Source organism: Pseudophryne corroboree, chromosome 9 (assembly GCF_028390025.1).
Source record: "Pseudophryne corroboree isolate aPseCor3 chromosome 9, aPseCor3.hap2, whole genome shotgun sequence".
Taxonomy (NCBI): domain Eukaryota; kingdom Metazoa; phylum Chordata; class Amphibia; order Anura; family Myobatrachidae; genus Pseudophryne; species Pseudophryne corroboree.
Genome location: NC_086452.1, coordinates 267,347,142 through 267,372,408, shown reverse-complemented (window position 1 = coordinate 267,372,408; position 25,267 = coordinate 267,347,142). Strand labels below are relative to the sequence as shown.

General features: G+C 47.3%; 1 protein-coding gene across 4 annotated transcripts in view; it reads left to right on the top strand.

Annotated features, from left to right (window-relative positions):
• Positions 1 to 25,267, top strand: part of FIRRM (FIGNL1 interacting regulator of recombination and mitosis) — a 926,412-nt gene that overhangs the window by 167,826 nt on the left and 733,319 nt on the right. For all 4 annotated transcript variants that reach the window (XM_063940283.1, XM_063940285.1, XM_063940284.1 and 1 more), the window contains one exon: positions 956 to 1,118. In XM_063940283.1, coding sequence (XP_063796353.1) covers positions 956 to 1,118 — 163 coding nt within the window. The remainder of the gene's footprint in view (positions 1 to 955; positions 1,119 to 25,267) is intronic.

The following is a 25,267-nucleotide window of genomic DNA, read 5'->3' as shown; positions in this document are numbered from 1 at the left end:
AAGATTTGCCGTTAGGTTTAAAATCTTATTTTAAGCAACCCCCCAAAAATGGGATCCCTAATGTTGGTTAAATCTAGCGTTTTGAATTCTATTTGAAAACATGCACTTTTGCTGTAACGCAGAACATGAGGCAGGTAAAGTAATTTGGTTTAAATATTTTGATTCGGGGGGGGGAGGGGTAACCTTGGGGGTCCAAATTCCTTGGTGATTCCGTAATAAACACCCGTGATACTTCAGATAAACTGGATAAAAACACAGCGATTTAGTAAATAATTTAATCAATTGAAAAATCAATGTTCACTAAACTAATTGTCAGATATTTGAGATATATGCCAGAAATAGTTGTTTTGACATCTTCTCTTAACTACATTTTTTTTTTTTTTTTGGGTAGAAATCTGAGATGGATGTTGGACACCCCTGGTTGAACTGACATGGAATAACCCCACAGACCCAGCATGCAGGGCATTAAGGGCCTACTGGTACCTATAGTCTCCCTGAAAAGAATTATTAAAATAAATAGAATGCACTCAGTCTTTTTAGTATCCTTTATACTTTGTATCTGTGTGCGAATGAGTTTTTTAATCTGCATATGAAATGCTACTGTGCAGCGGTGGTGGACTTTTTCCATACCAAGTTATGTTGTGCTTCATACACAGACTCAGTTGCACACAGATATATAAGTGTCACATATCATATTAATCATCGCAGTCTCCTAGTCACATTGTGTTGTGACTTAGACACGTTTTAGTCAAAAAAGACGCCCAACAGTAGCGAAATTGCACGTGACCTGTCAGCTTGCTCCCGCCAGGCAACTTATGCTGCATAGCGTTTTGATGCTAGATTTCTGACGACACATCAGTATGTGACTATTTTCGCCCATGTAAAATCCCATTGTTTACTCCTGCATATGTTTGATGGTAAATTTTTTTTTTTTTTTTTTGTTTTCTTAACGTAGGACAGTGATTCTGTATATAGTGGTAGGCTCCATCTGGTTTCGGATCTACTTCAAGCCCTTTTCAAGAAAGCTGTGTGCCTTCAGAAGCAATTGATGGAACTGCTAGATAAAACCTCTATAAGCTCCTCCACTTCGGAGAAGGAAGTTGCAGTCACAGTGTCTGGTAGGTGTATGCAGCAGTCTGCTTTAAAGTGGATTACAAAAGTATTATCTATTAAACTCTGAATTAACATTTACCTGCAATTTTCAAAAATATAACCCTTCTGCAGCGGGGTACACTGCGATTACACCGGGAATTACATCGGGGTGTAGAGTTGGATCTTGATCCGAGGCACCAACAGGCCAAAAGCTTTGACTGTACCCATTGATAATGCTGATTTAGATTACCTTATAACCTTCACAATAATGGGTAAGAGACAGAGTACGCAATTGGCGTATGGGGTACCGTAAGGGTACGTATTTAGCGTAGCATACGCTAGGCCGTGATCGAGACGCACATGCGGCACGCTCGCTCACAGCTTAATGCGTGGTGTCGAGCACGCTATAGGCGAGCGACTACCGTAATGCTACGCTACCAGCGTAGCGGACGCTCGGGACCACGAGGAGATCACGAGCGGCGCAGACGCTTACAAGATGACAATCAATAAACCTTGAATGTAACACACAGAAAGGATACTCTTATACTGTAAACCTTGTACTGAAACACTGTAGCGATATATAACGCTGCTTAACCTTGTTAACACTAAAGCTGTTTGAGCGATCGAGACGCTCCTATTACCCACTGCAATGTAATGAACACACGATACCGTGCTAAGGATCCAACACCTTTACTAACAAGCTTTTAGTTATATCGAAAAGGGGTAAAACAGTTACAAGTCATACACTACAGACTAACATAATTCTAACAGATTATCTAGACAGAAATATACAGTATTGTTGCAATCTTATACTAAACAGAGAGAGAGAGAATGTGGCCAATACAAACAAAGAGTGAGATGATTACAGAGAATTACTTACACACACTGGGAATGATCGCTGCGCAGCCTGGTACCAGCTCCGAGTTAGTCAATATGAAAACCGTTTGTGGAGTGAGAGCGAGCTCCCCAGGCTGGCTGATCTTATATACACTGAGTACAGTATACTACAAAGGGACCTATAATCTCATTGTTCATTGGACACAGGAATGTCTCCTCGCATCATAACAAAAGGTCATAGGTTAGTTTGAACAGGTGGGCTGTGACTATTTCAAACAGCTCAGGTGGGTGGGAATCTCCGGATTCCCGCCGCATGGATAATGAACTGCAAATATAGAATATGTCCAGAAACTACTAATGGCCATAACTACACGCAGGAGCGATTAATCTTTACCTAACCAACACCGGATTATTGCTATTAAAATACTCTTCTCTATCGTCCTAGTGGATGCTGGGGTTCCTGAAAGGACCATGGGGAATAGCGGCTCCGCAGGAGACAGGGCACAAAAAAGTAAAGCTTTAGGATCAGGTGGTGTGCACTGGCTCCTCCCCCTATGACCCTCCTCCAAGCCTCAGTTAGATTTTTGTGCCCGGCCGAGAAGGGTGCAATCTAGGTGGCTCTCCTAAAGAGCTGCTTAGAAAAGTTTAGCTTAGGTTTTTTATTTTACAGTGAGTCCTGCTGGCAACAGGATCACTGCAACGAGGGACTTAGGGGAGAAGAAGTGAACTCACCTGCGTGCAGGATGGATTGGCTTCTTTGGCTACTGGACATTAGCTCCAGAGGGACGATCACAGGTACAGCCTGGATGGTCACCGGAGCCTCGCCGCCGGCCCCCTTGCAGATGCTGAAAAGAGAAGAAGGTCCAGAATCGGCGGCAGAAGACTCCTCAGTCTTCTTAAGGTAGCGCACAGCACTGCAGCTGTGCGCCATTGCTCTCAGCACACTTCACACGGCAGTCACCGAGGGTGCAGGGCGCTGGGAGGGGGGCGCCCTGGGAGGCAATGTAAACCTATTTTTTGGCAAAAAATACCTCACATATAGCCTCCGGGGGCTATATGGAGATATTTAACCCCTGCCAGAATCCGTTGAAGAGCGGGTGACGAGCCCGCCGAAAAAGGGGCGGGGCCTATCTCCTCAGCACACAGCGCCATTTTCCCTCACAGAAAGGCTGGAGGGAAGGCTCCCAGGCTCTCCCCTGCACTGCACTACAGAAACAGGGTTAAAACAGAGAGGGGGGGCACTAATTTGGCGTTAGAAATATATAAAAAGATGCTATAAGGGAAAACACTTATATAAGGTTGTCCCTATATAATTATAGCGTTTTTTGGTGTGTGCTGGCAAACTCTCCCTCTGTCTCTCCAAAGGGCTAGTGGGTCCTGTCCTCTATCAGAGCATTCCCTGTGTGTGTGCTGTGTGTCGGTACGTGTGTGTCGACATGTATGAGGACGATGTTGGTGAGGAGGCGGAGCAATTGCCTGTAATGGTGATGTCACTCTCTAGGGAGTCGACACCGGAATGGATGGCTTATTTAGGGAATTACGTGATAATGTCAACACGCTGCAAGGTCGGTTGACGACATGAGACGGCCGACAAACAATTAGTACCGGTCCAGATGTCTCAAAAACACCGTCAGGGGTTTTAAAACGCCCGTTTACCTTAGTCGGTCGACACAGACACAGACACGGACACTGAATCCAGTGTCGACGGTGAATAAACAAACGTATTCCTTATTAGGGCCACACGTTAAGGGCAATGAAGGAGGTGTTACATATTTCTGATACTACAAGTACCACAAAAGAGGGTATTATGTGGGATGTGAAAAAACTACCTGTAGTTTTTCCTGAATCAGATAAATTAAATGAAGTGTGTGATGATGCGTGGGTTCCCCCCGATAGAAAATTATTGGCGGTATACCCTTTCCCGCCAGAAGTTAGGGCGCGTTGGGAAACACCCCTTAGGGTGGATAAGGCGCTCACACGCTTATCAAAACAAGTGGCGGTACCGTCTATAGATAGGGCCGTCCTCAAGGAGCCAGCTGACAGGAGGCTGGAAAATATCATATAAAAGTATATACACACATACTGGTGTTATACTGCGACCAGCGATCGCCTCAGCCTGGATGTGCAGAGCTGGGGTGGCTTGGTCGGATTCCCTGACTAAAAATATTGATACCCTTGACAGGGACAGTATTTTATTGACTATAGAATGGACACGACAGTGGTCAGGTGATGCAGATTCCAAACGGCACAAAGGTGTATTGCCGTATAAAGGAAGAGGAGTTATTTGGGGTCGGTCCATCGGACTTGGTGGCCACGGCAACTGCTGGAAAATCCACCGTTTTTACCCTAAGTCACATCTCTGCAGAAAAAGACACCGTCTTTTCAGCCTCAGTCCTTTCGTCCCTATAAGAGTCATATTTGCCCAGGGATAGAGGAAAGGGAAGAAGACTGCAGCAGGCAGCCCATTCCCAGGAACAGAAGCCTTCCACCGCTTCTGCCAAGCTCTCAGCATGACGCTGGGACCGTACAGGACCCCTGGATCCTACAAGTAGTATCCCAGGGGTACAGATTGGAATGTCGAAACGTTTCCCCCTCGCAGGCTCCTGAAGTCTGCTTTACCAAGGTATCCCTCCGACAAGGAGGCAGTATGGGAAAAAATTCACAAGCTGTATTCCCAGCAGGTGATAATCAAATTACCCCTCCTACAACAAGGAAAGGGGTATTATTCCACACTATATTGTGGTACTGAAGGCTAGGTGAGACCTATTCTAAATCTAAAAAAAAAAAAAATTTTGAACACTTACAAAGGTTCAAATCAAGATGGAGTCACTCAGAGCAGTGATAACGAACCAGGAAGAAGGGGACTATATAGTGTCCCGGGACATCAGGGATGCTTACCTCCATGTCCCAAATTTGCCCTTCTCACTAAGGGTACCTCAGGTTTGTGGTATAGAACTGTCACTGTCAGTTTCAGACGCTGCCGTTTGGATTGTCCACGGCACCCCGGGTCTTTACCAAGGTAATGGCCGAAATGATGATTCTTCTTCGAAGAAAAGGCGTCTTAATTACCCCTTACTTGGACGATCTCCTGATAAGGGCAAAGTCCAGGGAACAGTTGGAGGTCGGAGTAGCACTATCTCGGATACTGCTACAACAGCACGGATGGATTCTAAATATTCCAAAATCGCAGCTGATCCTGACGACACGTCTGCTGTGCCTAGGGATGATTCTGGACACAGTCCAGAAAAAGGTGTTTCTCCCGGAAGAGAAAGCCAGGAAGTTATCCGAGCTAGTCAAGAACCTCCTAAAACCAGGAAAAGTGTCAGTGCATCATTGCACAAGGGTCCTGGTAAAAATGGTGGCTTCCTACGAAGCAATTCCATTCGGCAGATTTCACGCAAGAACTTTTCAGTGGGATCTGCTGGACAAATGGTCCGGATCGCATCTTCAGATGCATCAGCGGATAAGCCTATATCCAAGGACAAGGGTGTCTCTCCTGTGGTGGTTACAGAGTGCTCATCTTCTAGAGGGCCGCAGATTCGGCATTCAGGATTGGATGCTGGTGACCACGGAGGCCAGCCCGAGAGGCTGGGGAGCAGTCACACAAGGAAAAAATTTCCAGGGAGTGTGATCAAGTCTGGAGACTTTTCTCCACATAAATATACTGGAGCTAAGGGTAAATTTATAATGCTCTAAGCTTAGCAAGACCTCTGCTTCAAGGTCAGCCGGTATTGATCCAGTGGGAAAAACATCACGGCAGTCGCCCACGTAAACAGACAGGGCGGCACAAGAAGCAGGAGGGCAATGGCAAAAACTGCAAGGACTTTTCGCTGGGCGGAAAATCATGTGATAGCACTGTCAGCAGTGTTTCATTCCGGGAGTGGAAACTGGGAAGCAGACTTCCTCAGCAGGCACGACCTCCACCCGGGAGAGTGGAAACTTCATCGGGAAGTTTTTCCACACGATTGTGAACCGTTGGGAAATACCAAAGGTGGACATGATGGCGTCCCGTCTGAACAAAAAACGGGACAGGTATTGCGCCAGGTCAAGAGACCCTCAGGCAATAGCTGTGGACGTTCTGGTAACACCGTGGGTGTACCAGTCGGTGTATGTGTTCCCTCCTCTGCTTCTCATACCTAAGGTACTGAAAATTATAAGACGTAGAGGAGTAAGAACTGTACTCATGGCTCCGGATTGGCCAAGAAGGACTTGGTACCCGGAACTTCAAGAGATGCTCACAGAGGACTTATGGCCTCTGCCGCTAAGAAGGGACTTGCTTCAGCAAGTACCATGTCTGTTCCAAGACTTACCGCAGCTGCGTTTGACGGCATGGCGGTGGAACGCCGGATCCTAAGGGAAAAAGGCATTCCGGAAGAGGTCATTCCTACCCTGGTCAAAGCCAGGAAGGAGGTGACCGCACAACATTATCTCCACATGTGGCGAAAATATGTTGCGTGGTGTGAGGCCAGGAAGGCCCCACGAAGAAATTTCAACTCGGTCGATTCCTGCATTTCCTGCAAACAGGAGTGTCTATGGGCCTCAAATTGGGGCCCATTAAGGTTCAAATTTCGGCCCTGTCGATTTTCTTCCAGAAAGAATTGGCTTCAGTTCCTGAAGTCCAGAAGTTTGTCAAGGGAGTATTGCATATACAACCCCCTTTTGTGCCTCCAGTGGCACTGTGGGATCTCAACGTAGTTCTGGGATTCCTCAAATCACATTGGTTTAAAACCAGTCAAATCTGTGGATTTGAAGCATCTCACATGAAAAGTGACCATGCTCTTGGCTCTGGCCTGGGCCAGGCGAGTGTCAAATTGGTGGGTTTTTTCTCAAAAAAGCCCATATCTATTTGTCCATTCGGACAGGGCAGAGCTGCGGACTCGTCCCCAGTTCTCTCCCTAAGGTGGTGTCAGTGTTTCACCTGAACCAGCTTATTGTGGTGCCTTGCGCCTACTAGGGACTTGGAGGACTCCAAGTTGCTGGATGTTGTCAGGGCCCTGAAAGTATAGGTTCCAGGACGGCTGGAGTCAGGAAAACTGACTTGCTGTTATCCTGTATGCACCCAACAAACTGGGTGCTCTTGCTTCTAAGCAGACTATTGCTAGTTGGATGTGTAATACAATTCAGCTTGCACATTCTGTGGCAGGCCTGCCACAGCCAAAATATGTAAATGCCCATTCCACAAGGAAGGTGGGCTCATCTTGGGCGGCTGCCCGAGGGGTCTCGGCTTTACAACTTTGCCGAGCGGCTATTTAGTCAGGGGCAAACACGTTTGTAAAATCCTACAAATTTGATACCCTGGCTAAGGAGGACCTGGAGTTCTCTCATTCGGTGCTGCAGAGTCATCCGCACTCTCCCGCCCGTTTGGGAGCTTTGGTATAATCCCCATGGTCCTTTCAGGAACCCCAGCATCCACTAGGACGATAGAGAAAATAAGAATTTACTTACCGATAATTCTATTTCTCGGAGTCCGTAGTGGATGCTGGGCGCCCATCCCAAGTGCGGATTATCTGCATTACTTGTACATAGTTACAAAAATCGGGTTATTATTGTTGTGAGCCATCTTTTCAGAGGCTCCGCTGTTATCATACTGTTAACTGGGTTTAGATCACAGGTTGTACAGTGTGATTGGTGTGGCTGGTATGAGTCTTACCCGGGATTCAAAATCCTTCCTTATTGTGTACGCTCGTCCGGGCACAGTATCCTAACTGAGGCTTGGAGGAGGGTCATAGGGGGAGGAGCCAGTGCACACCACCTGATCCTAAAGCTTTACTTTTTTGTGCCCTGTCTCCTGCGGAGCCGCTATTCCCCATGGTCCTTTCAGGAACCCCAGCATCCACTACGGACTCCGAGAAATAGAATTATCGGTAAGTAAATTCTTATTTTCGGTTAGGTACCAGACACCACTGTTCAACCTTAATCAGACCCTTTGTACCACGCAAAGTGGGATTCCCAAGTCCATGAACAAGTCACATTAAACAAACTTACAGTTATTACTAAAGGGAACATTACCTATAAAACATGCTATTTGGTTCTATCATTAAACGATTGAGTCGCCCGCTAGACGCACACAAACTCTACCGTAAATGCACATACCACGCGCTCGAGCGCATGGCCGAGGCGCCATCACGCGGCTGCGTATATCCACACGCACGGGAGAGAATGTGCACGTGCAGCAGGCACGCGCATGAGGTGAATATATGGCAACGTGCAGAGTGATATTTTTCTGACTTTGACAGTCCACCCTTTGGCAGTCATCAATAACTGCCACTTCCTAAAAAAACAGTTCAAAAAGAGAAAAATATATGTCATGAAAAAATACATTTCTATGATTGGGTAAGGGAGAAGAGAAGAAGGTGGGAAAAAGGTATGACCTAGTGAGATAGTAGAAGCATGTATGTATGAGTCCATGTTTGAGGGGTCATGTATCATCGTGCCGTACGTGTTTTAAATCAAGCTTCGAGGTATTGCGAAGTATACATTTGAATTCCTTCTTATCCCGTATTACGGGTCTGTGGATGGGCTGTCAAACTTTACCGAGCTCTTTTCGGCTTTTGGTTGCAACAAAATGGGGGAGCACATTTTAGTTGATGATACATGAATGGGGGGATATGTGAGTGCTGATATCTGTGCCTGTATTCTCTATCGACTATGTGTGTCATTACCTGAAGGTTGTAGAGATGAAGATAAGAAGCAATTATGGTAAATGCAGTCATAAACTATGTGAGTTTAATGTACATTTGCCGATTGAGGTCTTGTCTGATGTCTTGTCTCGATGTACATGTTGACTGTAGTCTCCCGATGCTTTTGCTATAATTGATTGAGCAAAAAGCTTTCTCAATGTCCATAGACTTACAATCTTTGAAGTGTTGGGCTATCGTAAAATTTTAGAGTCACTAGGGAAAATGGGGGTCTATGGCATTGACCATCAATGGTCTGTGTAAAAGGTTGTCAAATTCTTCTTCCAAGCGGATGTCTTTGTACCTTGGAGGAAAACAAAGGAGAAACGGGTGAAAGAAACGGACCGTGGAATCACATTTTCATCACAACATTGTCTCTATTGTTGGGTCATACATCAGATTAATCGTTGTTAATACAGTGTCCTCGTTCCTTAGACCCATCACCCTGGTATTACTTTTACGCTTCGCTAAAACCCGAACGCCTCTAAATATCAGACCGACCAATATGATGACTCCCAGAATACACAAAAGAAATTTCCCTACATCCATGATAATACCTTGGGCCCATTCTCCTAAACCAGAGAACCAATTTCGTGGGTTCAACCATGACACCCAACTGGTCAGCTCATTACCCACAGCAGCAAGGGTGAGATTGTGTTTCCTTCGGAACTCCCATTTTAATTGTAAAATGTCATTCATCTTTTGGTCTATGACCTCAGCTGGGTCCTCCGTGCTGTTTGTAATGTACGTGCAGCACTTGATTCCATATTGAGTTGCCAGGGTTACACAATACCCGCCTGTCACAGCTGTGAGGTAATTGAGAATCATCCTATGCTGAACCAGTTCCATTTTGTAGGCTTGTAACTCTTTCCCAGTGTACCTGAATGTGTCGTCATACATTTCGGTGATCTTGTCTAATAAATTTGCAAGCGCAGATATATATTTATAATTTATCACTCCTCTAGCGGTACGAGTGATATCTAACGCGAGTAGGAATTGAATACCGGTGGATTCATGGATCAGGTCAGAGGCGAATGCTCTGTTCTTTCTATCAGGTGCCGTTTAACGATGTGCTCGTAATGAGTGTGAGTATAAGGAGCTTGGGCACCACGGTGAATATCTTTCATTTTAGTGTGGGATACAGTCATTACCTCAGGCAGTACTTTTCCAATATAACATAACCCTTCTGAGTTTGGGGCAAGCCACTTATACGCCTTCCTCCCGCATATGAAGTATGCATCATCGGGGAGAACATATGGGACGGAGTGTGACATAACCATATTACAGATTTTCCATGTGAACTCTCCTAACCCTAATTCTTCCATCTGTTTAGTACACGTATCAGTTTGTACGATCTGTGCACAGTATCCTGGTGATACTTCTCCAACTCGCATGATCCTACTTCCTAAGGTGTACCTATACCGAAAGAATTTCCTATGGTCGGCTATCTGGCGTATAAGTTCTGTGTCTATGGGCAATCTGTCGGCTCTATGTGAGAATGTCATGGTTTGGTTACTCCATGACACTTCCCAATTTCCCGGCTTTCGGGGATTGGAAATGTTAAAGCACACTAAGGACCTATCCACATGGTATTGGTGGAGCTTCAAACTAGGAGGACTAGAAATATTAAACCTCTTGTCCACCGGCCTCCCACCACTTAGCTCAAGTACCTCTCCTACAGTTAAAGGGAATGGTACTAGTCCTGATTTACTATGGCCTTGAGGTACTTGAGAGCATACCCAACAGTCTGTCTGATTTAACACTTTACCCACTAAGGAGTGATAGTCACTCAATGGATGCCGGTCCATGTGGACATTAAAACTGGACTGACATTTCTTTATGCACCCATCCTCAACTAAGTTATTACAATGCCTACGGATGCAATTTTCTTCAGCTAACAATCCTTCACAGTGTCTACAAATAACATGGCTGCTAGATCGTTTTCTGGTACTCGCCTTTGCTTGGTGATTGTGTTACTATTGGAAATTAACGCCTCCGTCTCAGTCATCAGAAACCCATTCTGGATCCTTTCTCGACCTCACTGGTACTCTCACCGAAACAGACTGCTCTGGTCAACATCATGGTCAACAGGAAAATCCGGATCACAGTCTCTTGGGGCAAGTCCATCTTACAGGAAGAGAAAAAGAAATTTGTAATGGGGGTACAAAAAAAAACAGTTTGAGGGGGAGAGAAACTTGTTACGATAATTAGTTCTCTAGTCTTGTTGTTCTTCTTGTTCTGTTGTCATCTCAAAGGTGCTGTCTCTCAGTCTTCCAAACGAACACTCCGGTGATACAATATTCCTTCCAAATCAGCGATCTCTCTGTAAGGAGCAAAAATCTTGCATTACCATTTGTCTAACTGATGTGTGACATACCATCTTTAAAGCATGAGAACATGAGAAAGAAGAAAAAAAAAAAAAAAACTAAAGAAAGAGAGAACAATTCATATATATATATTACATAAACCAACAATAAACAGCGAAACATTGTCAGATCTTCCGTTCACCATCAGGCTGTCACATCTACATGTCCAATGGTATCTTTGCATAGTCTCTCCCACCAGTATTTCCATACTCCACCCTTTGTATCTGGCCAGGATACATCGATGCTGGTAGGTCATACTGGGGTTTGGTAGACTTCTGAAAAGGTCAGGTAGTCAGGTGATGTTGGAGCTGTTGTGGTGAACATCAGAGATGGGGAAAAAGAAACATTTTACAGATACATTACAATTCTTACCCGGTCATTCCTGTGTCTTCAAGGAATGACCTCCCAATTTGTTAACTGTTACCTCAGGCTTACTATCAGTCCTAATGATCACCTTTCCCGACTACATATTACAGGTGCAGCCCAAACTTCTTCCTGTATGATACCTGATTACAATTTCGTGTGTCATAACTCTGCTCGTGTTCTTGTCTAGGGGGTCTGACTTTATGTGGGCTGTTGCAGTTACTGGCATAATGCCCTTCTCTTTTACAAAGATAACAAACCCTTGGCTTCCTCCATGTGCCAGTGGCCTGGGGTTTCGGTCGATTTGATGCCTCCTCTAGTGCTTGGATGCTCATCACCATCAACCGCTCTCCCTGTGCTTCCCTGGTTCTTTGGATATTACGGTCATGCTCGATAGCGGACTCTCTTAATGCAGCCACCGAGATACCTCTCCAGTGAGGTAGAGAGGTTTGTACCCTGATTCTTAGTGTGTCTTTTAAGCCGTCCATTAATACGGACACAGCTACTTCTCTATGATTCACATTTGTTTTAATGTCTTCTATGCCTGTATACCTAGCCGTGTCCTGCAATGCCTGATGGAAATAATCAGCAGCTGTTTCTCCCTCTTTTTGTTTGATGGAAAATTTTTTATTCCATTTGGCAACAGCTGGAAAATACACTCCCAACTGCAGATTTATTCTTTTCACATTATCTTGATTGTACTCATCCGTAAGGGGTACCTCTTCATCTAGTTTACAGTCAGCAATAAATTTCACTGAGTCGACATTGGGGGGTAAACATGCCCTCAGCAATACCCGCCAATCTTTGTTATTGGGCTCCACAGTATTTCCTAGCTCTCTAATGTACTTCTGGCTTGCAACTAGATCTTTCCTAGGATCAGGGAATTCAGACACCATTGATCTTAATTCCGTTCGGGAAAAGGGGCAGTGCATGGCGATATTTCTGACAGGAGTGACTCCTGAAGTGTCAGTTTTCCCATTTGGCACTGCAATTACCCTGACAGGATTAAGTCCAATAACGTCATTCTGAGTTGGTTCTACAATATGAGGTACATTTGTTTGTGCGTGATATATAACACCATACGTACCTGTGGACACGACCTCACCTGACCCTCCGTTAGGGGGTTTGATTACTGCCTTTACCGATTTGGTCGCGTCCACCTAAATGTCTTGTATGATGGCTGCTGGGAAAGGTGCTGACATCATGCTGGGCTCACTTTCTTGCTGGTGATCCTGAGGGAAGTTTAACATGGGGTGCAACTTGCATGGGTTAATAGTTGTACATTTAACAGTATTACAATTATCATTGTTACATTTATTACAATTATTCTTATCGTCTATAATACAGTTGCTAAATGCATGTTTATCATTCACCAGTGTGCCATTCTCTGTAACCACTTTCTCTCTCGCTGCCATGTTTTTGTTACCACAGTGAGAGTCAGCTGTATAAGCTAATCCTCCTTGTATTTCACCTTCCTGTTGCCATAACTGTAAACAATCATAATGTCTAATTTGTTGCTTCCCGGATTTTATGAGACAGATCCTTCGCCTTAAATTATGCAATACCTCTGAGTCAAAACTACCTATCCCAGGAAATGGTGCTTTATCCCCCACAGTCATTCGTGTCCATTCGTCACAAAAGGTCTCAGTGTGGGGACCATACTTCCCCCACATTACTAACCGAGCAGACCCTCGGGGTCTGCAAGCCTCTTCAGTCTGAACCCTGACTGCTAAACGTCCCTGTGTTGTGCACTTGGCTTCCATTGTGGACCTTTTTAACACAGAAAAACTTCCTAAAATGCACCAAACACAGAAGTCTACGGTGGAAGTTTTCCAAGCTCTTCCACCAGCTTCTTCTGCTCCGAGTACAACGAATCCGCCCCTTTTAGCAGACCCACGTAATCGTTGCAGGCCCTATATTTCACCAAGACTTCACCAAGACTTCACCAAGACTTCACCAAGAGGAGTTCAATACACTCATACCGTTTTCAACCCACTATCATTCTATAGTTTTCTGATCAGAAAAATCATTTCCCGTAATCTTGATAGCTCTCCCCAGAGGCATTACAGTAAAGTAAGGTATTTAAACTAAATTTTGGAAACTGAAATCAATTTGTGCTATTATCGCGTTTATGCTATTGTGCGATTTGAGTTTTGGTGGGCGTATCCGTACGCTCCGTTGCGTAATATACACTCCGTGCGTCGACTCTTGCGTCACGTACGCTAGTCCCACCCATTGTTAGGGACAAGTATACGCAAGCCAGATATATCCACAGAAATACAATTAACACGTTTATATCAATGTAGATGATCTTTAAATATAATCATCTACTGAACACCACACCAGACTTCCTTGTATTTTAGGCAAGCCGTGCGCGTGTATTACAAATTACTCCTTAACGTATTATTTTTACTCTTTAACTACCAATAGCAACAAATCTTTCTCAGCACGTTATCAATTGTGAAATGGCAACTAGGAAAGTGATATGTGAAAATAGACAAGTGAAAAGAAATACAGGTGTGTGTGTGTGCGTGTGTACGCAAAACAGAAATAAACAGTTTTAAAAGACACTAGCGTATTGTTCTTACCTCCGGTTCCGGATTCCACCAGCACTCCTTCACGTAGCGAAACAGACGCTTATCTAGCCAGCACTACTGTATCCCGATACAAATGGATACTGCCTTCCCGCCCTTGCTGACAGATAACGTTTGTTTTCGCTAGTGCGGATATGTGGAGGACGGACGAGCCGCCAATTGATAATGCTGATTTAGATTACCTTATAACCTTCACAATAATGGGTAAGAGACAGAGTACGCAATTGGCGTATGGGGTACCGTAAGGGTACGTATTTAGCGTAGCATACGCTAGGCCGTGATCGAGACGCACATGCGGCATGCTCGCTCACAGCTTAATGCGTGGTGTCGAGCACGCTATAGGCGAGCGACTACCGTAATGCTACGCTACCAGCGTAGCGGACGCTCGGGACCACGAGGAGATCACGAGCGGCGCAGACGCTTACAAGATGACAATCAATAAACCTTGAATGTAACACACAGAAAGGATACTCTTATACTGTAAACCTTGTACTGAAACACTGTAGCGATATAACGCTGCTTAACCTTAACACTAAAGCTGTTTGAGCGATCGAGACGCTCCTATTACCCACTGCAATGTAATGAACACACGACACCGTGCTAAGGATCCAACACCTTTACTAACAAGCTTTTAGTTATATCGAAAAGGGGTAAAACAGTTACAAGTCATACACTACAGACTAACATATAATTCTAACAGATTATCTAGACAGAAATATACAGTATTGTTACAATCTTATACTAAACAGAGAGAGAGAGAATGTGGCCAATACAAACAAAGAGCGAGATGATTACAGAGAATTACTTACACACACTGGGAATGATCGCTGCGCAGCCTGGTACCAGCTCCGAGTTAGTCAATATGAAAACCGTTTGTGGAGTGAGAGCGAGCTCCCCAGGCTGGCTGATCTTATATACACTGAGTACAGTATACTACAAAGGGACCTATAATCTCATTGTTCATTGGACACAGGAATGTCTCCTCGCATCATAACAAAAGGTCATAGGTTAGTTTGAACAGGTGGGCTGTGACTATTTCAAACAGCTCAGGTAGGTGGGAATCTCCGGATTCCCGCCGCATGGATAATGAACTGCAAATATAGAATATGTCCAGAAACTACTAATGGCCATAACTACACGCAGGAGCGATTAATCTTTACCTAACCAACACCGGATTATTGCTATTAAAATACTCTTCGGTTAGGTACCAGACACCACTGTTCAACCTTAATCAGACCCTTTGTACCACGCAAAGAGGGATTCCCAAGTCCGTGAACAAGTCACATTAAACAAACTTACAGTTATTACTAAAGGGAACATTACCTATAAAACATGCTATTTGGTTCTATCATTAAACGATTGAGTCGCCCGCTAGACGCACACAAACTCTACCGTAAATGCACATACCACGCGCTCGAGCGCATGGCCGAGGCGCCATCACGCGGCTGCGTATATCCACACGCACGGGAGAGAATGTGCACGTGCAGCAGGCACGCGCATGAGGTGAATATATGGCAACGTGCAGAGTGATATTTTTCTGACTTTGACACCAGGATGCATAGCGCCGCCTCCTCTATATCCCCACCTCCTCTATATCCCCGCCTCCAGGCACTGGAGCTCAGTTTGTAAGTTGGTGCCTGCAGTGCAGGCAGCTAACAGGGAGGGCTGCGCTAGGCAGCCCTGAAAAGAGCTTTTCTGAAGAAAGAAGACGTCAAGGGGCGCACAGGCACTTAAAAGTGCTATATGTCAGTTTGACATATCGTGCTACGGCTCCCTCCCCTCCTCCAGCGGCGCTTTATACTCCCGCGCTCTGGTTGCCGGGTACTTACAGCAGAAGGCTCCGGTCACTTCAAGGCACACACCCGCCGCTGCTCTCCTGGATCGCGTGGCCGCATCTTCGGGAGGAGGTAAGAGGGTCCCCCAGTCGGGATCCGCTGAAATCGCGATTCGGCGTGTTCTTTGGAGACAGACAGAGTGCGTTGGCCTGGACACTGTGGCTTACAGGGACCCCACTAGACTACCAGGGCAAGGGGCACAGGTCGGATTTCTTAAAATCCGTTTAAAATAGGCCCCGCAGTACCCGGTAGCGAAGTCCAGCAAGGGGTTAAGGCTCTGACCTGTAGCCCCTCCCACATCCCCAGGCACCATTTACTGCAAATGTTCCCGCCCTGGAGCTGCATCTCTCTCTCTCTCTCTCTCACTCCCTGTCAGCGTTTGGGCGCCATTACACACAAACTGAGCTGATTCTGGGACTGCTGGGCAATGTCTCCTCTATAAAGCCGCCTGTTTCATCAGCGCTGTGCATTTAAAGGACACTTAAGTATTCTACATGTCATTTAGACAGTGTTGGTTTAGAACAAGTGCATAACTTCAGGGATATTTCTCTTACGTCCTAGGGGTCCACATTAGTACCATGGGGGTATAGACTGGTCCACTAGAAGCCATGGGCACTTTAAGAAATTAATAGTGTGGGCTCGCTCCTGAGGAGTTTTCTATATTTATTTTCTTTTTTGTTATTTTCAGTCAGGGCTGTTTAGGCAACAGCCTGACTGCTTCGTCGGACTTAGGGGGTAGAACGGCCCAATTACCTAGAGAGTTAATGGTCCTGTTTCTCATGCTGGCAGGACAATGAGCTCTTGAGGGAGCTATTCGCAAGCCACACCATGGTGCAGCGTACTCTCCCACAGCAACGCCACCACCCCCTAACATAGGGGTGGGCAACAAGCGGCCCGTGGGCCGGATGCGGCCCGTGAACCGATCCTGCCTGGCCCCACTGTCCCACACAATGTGCAATGACAAGCGGCCCGACTGGCTGAGCCGCTCGTCATTGCGCTACGTACCTCCCAGACGCGGCGCCGCAGAGGAAATCCCGGTCACGTCCCTGCTGACCGGGATTCCCACTGTGACGTCAGGCGCTGGGTGGCATGGGGGGCGGTGCCACGGCAGGAGCGGGCAGCAGCAGCGACTCTGTGCGGCACCGCGGGCAGCAGGCAGCGGGGATCTGGCATCAGGCAGCGGGGATCTGACAGCAGGCAGCGGATCTGCCACTGTGAAAAAGGTAAATGGATCTGTGCTTAACTTTAAAAGCTGCTATATAGGTTCAGGGAAGGGGGGTTAGGAGGGGGGGGACACTGCTATATGGGTTTAGGGGAGAGGGGGAAGAGGGGTAGGGACTGCTATATGGGTTTAGGGGAGGGGGGGAAGAGGGGTAGGGATTGCTATATGGGTCCAGCAGGGAAGGGGGGTAGAGACTGCTATATGGGTCTAGGGGAGGGGGGGGGGGGGTGTTTTCAGCACTGTTTAAAAAAAAAAAAAAATTATTACTGGATTACTGTGTTTTTTTTTTTTAGACATCTTGGATTTTGCCTGTAAAAAAACTATGTATGTAATGTATATTGTGGTGTATGTTTGTGTAGATAGATAGATATATATATATATATATATATATATATATCTATCTATCTATCTATCTCCACACTATGTTTTTATAGTTATATACGTAACTATGGGCCTAATTCAGACCTGCTCGCTAGCCGGCGATTTTTGCACTGCTGCGATCAGGTAGTCGCTGCCTACAGGGGAGGGGGAAATAGCTGTGCAGGGGTGAGACCGCATCTGCAGAGAGCTGCACAAACAGAAGTTTGTGCAGTCTCTGCGCAGCCCAGGACTTACTCTTCTAGTGCGATGATCGGGGCCAGAGCTGAGTGCTGACGTCAGAAACTCTCCCTCCAAACGCCTGGTCCCTCCTGCGTTTTTCCGGACACTCCTCTAAAACGCTCAATTGCCACTCACAAACGTCCTCTTCCTCTCAATCACCTTGCGTTCGCCCGTGCGATCACTTTGTTCGTACCATCCCATCGCTGCCCGACGCTGCGGACCGGCGCACCTACACATTGCGGTGCATGCGCAGTTCAGACCCGATTTACAAGATATTTTGTGTGTGGCCCTCGACTATTCACTGGAAGTGTTAAGCGGCCCCCCAGCTGAAATAATTGCCCACCCCTGCCCTAACAGATCCTGATGTAAGAAGAGTTAGGAGTACAGTGCTGGCGCCCTGGTAAGCAGGTTGCCGGCGGGAATGGCGGCACTAGGGTAGGATCGCATCTCTCAGCAAGCTGCTCTCCGGGGTGATTCAGATGGACATATGATGCAGTGTGGTCCCACTGTGAGGGGCGACCTGAATCTCCTATGTTACCCACACTGGCTCAACACAGCGCTAGCAGTGTCCAGGCATCTACTCAGTGATGTAAACCGATTCCTCAGGACCAGTATAATCTCTGAAGTGCGGGAAGCCGTGCACCATTTTAGGTGGCGCGGCTTCCCACTGAGCGGTTCCAGTGGCTCTCCGGTGCCATTTTGTCTGCAGCTCTGGGTGACACAGCACTGCTGAAGGCGCGCAGCTCCTCTCACAAGACCCTACGCTCCACTTTGGTATCATGGGTCTTAGTGGAGGGGGTGGAGCAGTTTGGGTATTTTTGCACTACACTATATAATATATATATCGCGCCCCAGCTTAGTTTTACTACTGTTGATAGGGACGCTGTGTGGCTGGCTCCAAGCTCTGTGTCTCTCTGAGACTTTGCCTACATATACTGTGTTCCCCATTGTGGTGTGGGTGTGTGTCTGGGTGTCCCTTACCGTGTCCAGGGACTGCGTTTCTTGCACACCTGAATGTCTATCATCTCCTGGGGACTCAGACTCACTACCCTGTACTTAGGATAGTGTGCACTCCCAGTCCGGTGGAGCTGAACCCCCGTGGTAAGCTTCTATTAAAGGGATGATTTCAAATATTTACACAAAGCTGTCAAATAATGAAAAGGAAACACAATTCTTGAGGCAGTCTATGGATGACCTGATGCATTTAGATTCCGCTCTCATACCTCACCCCAAACTCCTGCCATTTGCCCACTAAAACGTACCCTTGCCCAAATCATGCAGGGTGACACTGATCCTGAGGAGGGTGAGATAGATGTGAGTGGGGGTGAGGCCATCCTGTCACAGGGAATTCAGGCCCTCATTGAGGCTGTCAGAACCGTATTACACATCCCTGACAAGTCTGAGGATGCTGAGGGGGAATCTTACTTTAATACAAAGACAAAATCCTCTGCTTCCTTCCCCGCTTCAAAGGAATTAAATGTCCTCTTTGAAGAAACATGGGAAAACCCTGATAAGAAGTTTCAAATCCCTAAGAGATTGATTTCTTCCTTTCCTTTTCCTGCAGAGGATAGGAAGAAGTGGGAAAACCCGCCGATAGTGGATGCGTCTGTATCCAGGTTATCACGTAAGGTAGTCTTACCGGTTCCTTGGGCGGCGTCTTTGAAGGACGCGGCTGACCAAATCTTTGTACACTTCAGCTGGGGTGGCTCAGAGACCCACTATTGCTTGCGCATGGATCACTAAGGATATTGGGGGTCATTCCGAGTTGTTCGCTCGCGCTCGCTAGCAGATTTTAGCAGCATTGCACACGCTAGGCCGCCGCCCTCTGGGAGTGTATCTTAGCTTAGCAGAATAGTGAACGAAAGATTAGCAGAATTGCGAATAGAAAATTCTTAGCAGTTTCTGAGTAGCTTCTACACTGCGATCAGCTCAGCCCGTTTCTTTCCTGGTTTGACGTCACAAACAAGCCCTGCGTTCGGCCAGCCACTCCCCCGTTTCTCCAGACACTCCCGCGTTTTATCCTGGCACGCCTGCGTTTTTCCGCACACTCCCAGAAAACGGTCAGTTTCCGCCAAGAAACACCCACTTCCTGTCAATCACACTCCGATCACTTAAACGATGGAAATTCTTCGTTCGGACGTGAGTAAATCTACTAAGTTTTGAGCTAAAATACTTAGCGCATGTGCACTGCGTACCATGCGCATGCGCATTTCGCCTTAATCGCTCCGTTGCGAAAATCGGCAAAGAGCAAACAAATCGGGATGACCCCCATTGCCAAATGGTCAGGTATTCTAATTGATGATTTAGATTCCTTACTAAGGGATGATGTTTTACTCCTACAGCATATCCAGGATTCTGCTAACTTTATGGTTGAAGCCATTAAGGAAATTGGTCTACTCAACGCACGCACCACTGCCATGGCAGTATCTGCACGCAGGGGCCTGTGGCTGCGCCAGTGGACAGCGGATGCGGATTCCAGCCGCAGTGTGGGAGGCCTGTCGTTTGGGGATGAACTGTATACGTGGATATCCAAAGCTACGGCGGGTAAGTCTACGTTCCTTCCGCACGCAGCAGCATCAGCTAGGAAAACCTACTCGGCCCCAACACTGCACTCCTTTCGTACAGCAAAGTTTAAAGGCAAATCCAAGGGTTCTGCTACCACCTTCAAAGGGAATAGAGGTAAATCCAGAAAACCCACAGCTGCAGGTTCTCAGGATCAGGCCTCCGGGTCTGCTTCCTCCAAACCCTCACCATGATGGTGGCGCACACTGCCTGGAAGACAGGCAGGTGGGAGCCCGTTTGTTTTGTATCGGTCACATATGGGCAGCTTCCTGCCAAGATTCCTGGGTAAAAGATGTTATCACCCAGAGGTACCGACTGGAATTTTAGGAACTCCCACCTCCCAGATTCTTCAAATCAGGCTTACCAATTTCTCCAGAATAAAGTTTGACCTTACAGACAGCAATTCAAAAACTAGTACAGACTCAAGTCATTGTTCCAGTTCCTCTTCCCCTACACAACAAGGGTTATTATTCCACCCTATTTGTAGTACCGAAATCGGACGGTTCGGTAAGGCCCATTTCTCTAACGTCCTAAGTGGATGCTGGGAACTCCGTAAGGACCATGGGGAATAGCGGCTCCGTAGGAGACTGGGCAAAACTAAAGAAAGCTTTAGGACTACCTGGTGTGCAATGGCTCCTCCCTCTATGACCCTCCTCCAGACCTCAGTTAGAATTTTGTGCCCGGCCGAGCTGGATGCACACTAGGGGCTCTCCTGAGCTCCTAGAAAAGAAAGTATATTTTAGGTTTTTTATTTTCAGTGAGATCTGCTGGCAACAGACTCACTGCTACGAGGGACTTAGGGGAGAGAAGCGGACCTACCTGCTTGCAGCTAGCTTGGGCTTATTAGGCTACTGGACACCATTAGCTCCAGAGGGATCGAACACAGGACCAGCCTCGGTCGTCCGGTCCCGGAGCCGCGCTGCCGTCCCCCTTGCATAGCCGCTGGGGGGGGGCGCCCTGGGCAGCAATTAGAGTACCTTAAGAGTGGCAAATCACACATAATATAGCCTAATAAGCTATATATGTGTAAAATACCCCTGCCACATTATGATTATAAGAGCGGGAGAAGTCCGCCGAAAAAGGGGCGGGGCTGTCTTCCTCAGCACACTGGCGCCATTTTCTCTTCACAGTGCAGCTGGAAGACAGCTCCCCAGGCTCTCCCCTGTAGTTTTCAGGCTCAAAGGGTTAAAAAGAGAGGGGGGGGGCACTAAATTTAGGCGCAAATCTGTGTATTATAGCAGCTATAAGGGAAAAATCACTGTGGGTAGTGTGAATTCCTGCATTATATAGCGCTCTGGTGTGTGCTGGCATACTCTCTCTCTGTCTCCCCAAAGGACTTTGTGGGGTCCTGTCCTCAGTCAGAGCATTCCCTGTGTGTGTCGGTACGGCTGTGTCCTCATGTTTGATGAGGAGGCTTATGTGGAGGCGGAGCAGATGCCGATAAATGTGATGTCACCCCCTGCGGGGTCGACACCTGAGTGGATGGACATTTGGAAGGAATTACGTGACAGTGTCAACTCCTTACATAAAAGGTTTGACGACATAGCAGATGTGGGACAGCCGGCTTCTCAGCCCGTGCCTGCCCAGGCGTCTCAAAAGCCATCAGGGGCCCTAAAACGCCCACTACCTCAGATGGCAGACACAGATGTCGACACGGATACTGACTCCAGTGTCGACGACGATGAGACTACTGTACATTCCAATAGAGCCACCCGTTACATGATTATGGCAATGAAAAATGTGTTGCACATTTCTGATATTACCCCAGGTACCACAAAAAAGGGTATTATGTTTGGGGAGAAAAAAGCTTCCAGTGGTTTTTTCCCCATCTGATGAACTAAATGTGTGAAGAAGCGTGAGTTTCCCCCGATAAGAAACTGGTAATTTCTAAAAGGTTACTAATGGCGTACCCTTTCCCGCCAGAGGATAGGTCACGTTGGGAGACATCCCCTAGGGTGGATAAAACGCTCACACGTCTGTCAAAGAAGGTGGCACTACCGTCTCAGGACACGGCCGCCCTAAAGGAGCCTGCAGATAGAATGCAGGAGGCTATCCTGATGTCTGTATATACACCCTCAGGCATTATACTGAGACCAGCTATTGCTTCAGCATGAATGTGCAGTGCTGCAGCTGCGTGGTCAGATTCTCTGTACTTTAGACAGGGACACTATATTGCTAACCATAGAGCATATTAAAGACGCAGTCTTATACATGAGAGATGCACAGAGGGATAATTGCCGACTGGCATCTAAAATAAACGCAATGTCCATTTCTGCCAGGAACTCGGCAGTGGACAGGTGATGCTGATTCTAAAAGGCACATGTAAGTTTTGCCTTACAAGTGTGAGGAGTTGTTTGGGGATGGTCTCTCGGACATCGTTTCCACAGCTACAGCTGGGAAATCAACATTTTGCCCCATGTTCCCTTACAGCCAAAGAAAGCACCGTATTATCAGGTACAGTCCTTTCGGCCCCAGAAAGACAAGCGGGTTAAAGGCGCGTCCTTTCTGCCCAGAGGCAGAGGTAGAGGGAGAAAGCTGCAGATACAGCCAGTTCCCAGGAACAAAAGTCCTCCCCCGCTTCCTCTAAGTCCACCGCATGACGCTGGGGCTCCACAGGCGGAGCCAGGTACGGTGGGGGCCCGTCTCAAGAATTTCAGCGTCCAGTGGGCTCGCTCACGAGTGGATCCCTGGATTCTACAGGTAGTATCTCAGGGGTACAAGCTGGAATTCGAGACGTCTCCCCCTCGCCGTTTCCTCAAATCTGCCTTGCCGACAGCTCCCTCAGACAGGGAGGCAGTGCTGGAGGCAATTCACAAGCTGTATTCGCAGCAGGTGATAATCAAGGTACCCCTTCTTCAACAGGGACGGGGTTACTATTCCACAATGGTTGTGGTACCGAAACCGGACGGTTCGGTGAGACCCATTTTAAATTTGAAATCCTTGAACACTTATATACGAAGGTTCAAGTTCAAAATGGAATCGCTCAGGGCGGTTATTGCAAGCCTGGACGAAGGGGATTACATGGTATCACTGGACATCAAGGATGCTTACCTGCATGTCCCCATTTACCCCCTTCACCAGGAGTACCTCAGATTTGTGGTACAGGACTGTCATTACCAATTCCAGACGTTGCCGTTTGGTCTGTCCACGGCACCGAGGGTATTTACCAAGGTAATGGCCGAAATGATGATACTCCTTCAAAGGAAGGGAGTTATAAATATCCCGTAGTTGGACGATCTCCTTATAAAGGCGAGGTCCAGGGAACAGTTGCTGATCGGAGTAGCACTAGCTCGGGCAGTGCTACAACAGCACGGCTGGATCCTGAACATTCCGAAGTCGCAGCTGGTTCCTACAACGCGTCTACTGTTCCTGGGGATGGTTCTCGACACAGAACAGAAAAAAGTGTTTCTCCCGGAGGAGAAGGCCAAGGAGTTGTCATCTCTAGTCAGAGACCTCCTAAAACCAAAACAGGTGTCGGTGCACCATTGTACGCGAGTCCTGGGAAAGATGGTGGCTTCTTACGAAGCAATTCCATTCGGAGGGTTCCATGCAAGGATCTTTCAGTGGGATCTGTTGGATAAGTGGTCCGGATCGCATCTTCAGATGCATCGGCTGATAACCCTGTCTCTAAGGCCAGGGTGTCGCTGTTGTGAAGGCTGCAGAGTGCTCATCTTCCAGAGGGCCGCAGATTCGGCATACAGGACTGGGTCCTGGTGACCACGGATGCCAGCCTTCGAGGTGGGGGGGCAGTCACACAGGGAAGAAACTTCCAAGGACAATGGTCAAGTCAGGAGACTTCCCTACACATAAATATTCTGGAACTAAGGGCCATTTGCAATGCCCTAAGTCAGGCAAGACCCCTGCTTCAAAACCAGCTGGTGCTGATCTAGTCAGACAACATCACGGCGGTCGCCCATGTAAACCGACAGGGCGGCACAAGAAGCAGGATGGCAATGGCAGAAGCCACAAGAATTCTCCGATGGGCGGAAAATCATGTGTTAGCACTGTCAGCAGTGTTCATTCCCGGAGTGGACAACTGGGAAGCAGACTTTCTCAGCAGACACGACCTCCACCCGGGAGAGTGGGGACTTCATCCAGAAGTCTTCAAATGATTGTACACCATTGGGAAGGGCCACAGGTGGACATGATGGCGTCCCGCCTCAACAAAAAGCTAGGATGTTATTGCGCCAGGTCAAGGGACCCTCAGGCGATAGCTGTGGACGCTCTGGTAACACCGTGGGTGTACCAGTCGGTGTATGTGTTCTTTCCTCTGCCTCTCATACCCAAGGTACTGAGAATAATAAGAAGGAGAGGATATACTCGTGGTTCCGGATTGGCCAAGAAGATCTTGGTACCCAGAACTTCAAGAAATGATCTCAGAGGACCCATGGCCTCTGCCGCTCAGACAGGACCTGCTGCAGCAGGGGCCCTGTCTGTTCCAAGACTTACCGCCGCTGCGTTTGACGGCATGGCGGTTGAACACCGGATCCTAAATGAAAAGGGCATTTCGGATAAAGTAATTCCTACGCTGATTAAGGCTAGGAAAGATGTGACCGCAAAATATTATCACCGCATATGGCGATAAACCAAAGGTGGTTTCAGCTTTTCATTTGAACCAGCCTATTGTGGTGCCTGCGGCTACTCGTGACTTGGAGGATTCCAAGTTGCTGGACGTAGTCCGGGCCCTAAAATTCTATGTTTCCAGGACAGCTGGAGTCAGAAAGACTGACTCGCTATTTCTCCTGCATGCACCAAGTTGGGTGCGCCTGCTTCAAAGCAGACGATTGCTCGCTGGATCTGTAGCACGATTCAACTTGCACATTCTGCGGCTGGACTGCCGCATCCTAAATCTGTAAAAGCCCATTCCACGAGGAAGGTGGGCTCTTCTTGGGCGGCTGCCCGAGGGGTCTCGGCTTTACAACTTTGCCGAGCAGCTACTTGGTCGGGGTCAAGCACATTTGCTAAATTCTACAAGGTTGATACCCTGGCTGAGGAGGACCTAGAGTTCGCTCATTCGGTGCTGCAGAGTCATCCGCACTCTCCCGCCCGTTTGGGAGCTTTGGTATAATCCCCATGGTCCTTACGGAGTTCCCAGCATCCACTTAGTGGATGAGAAAAT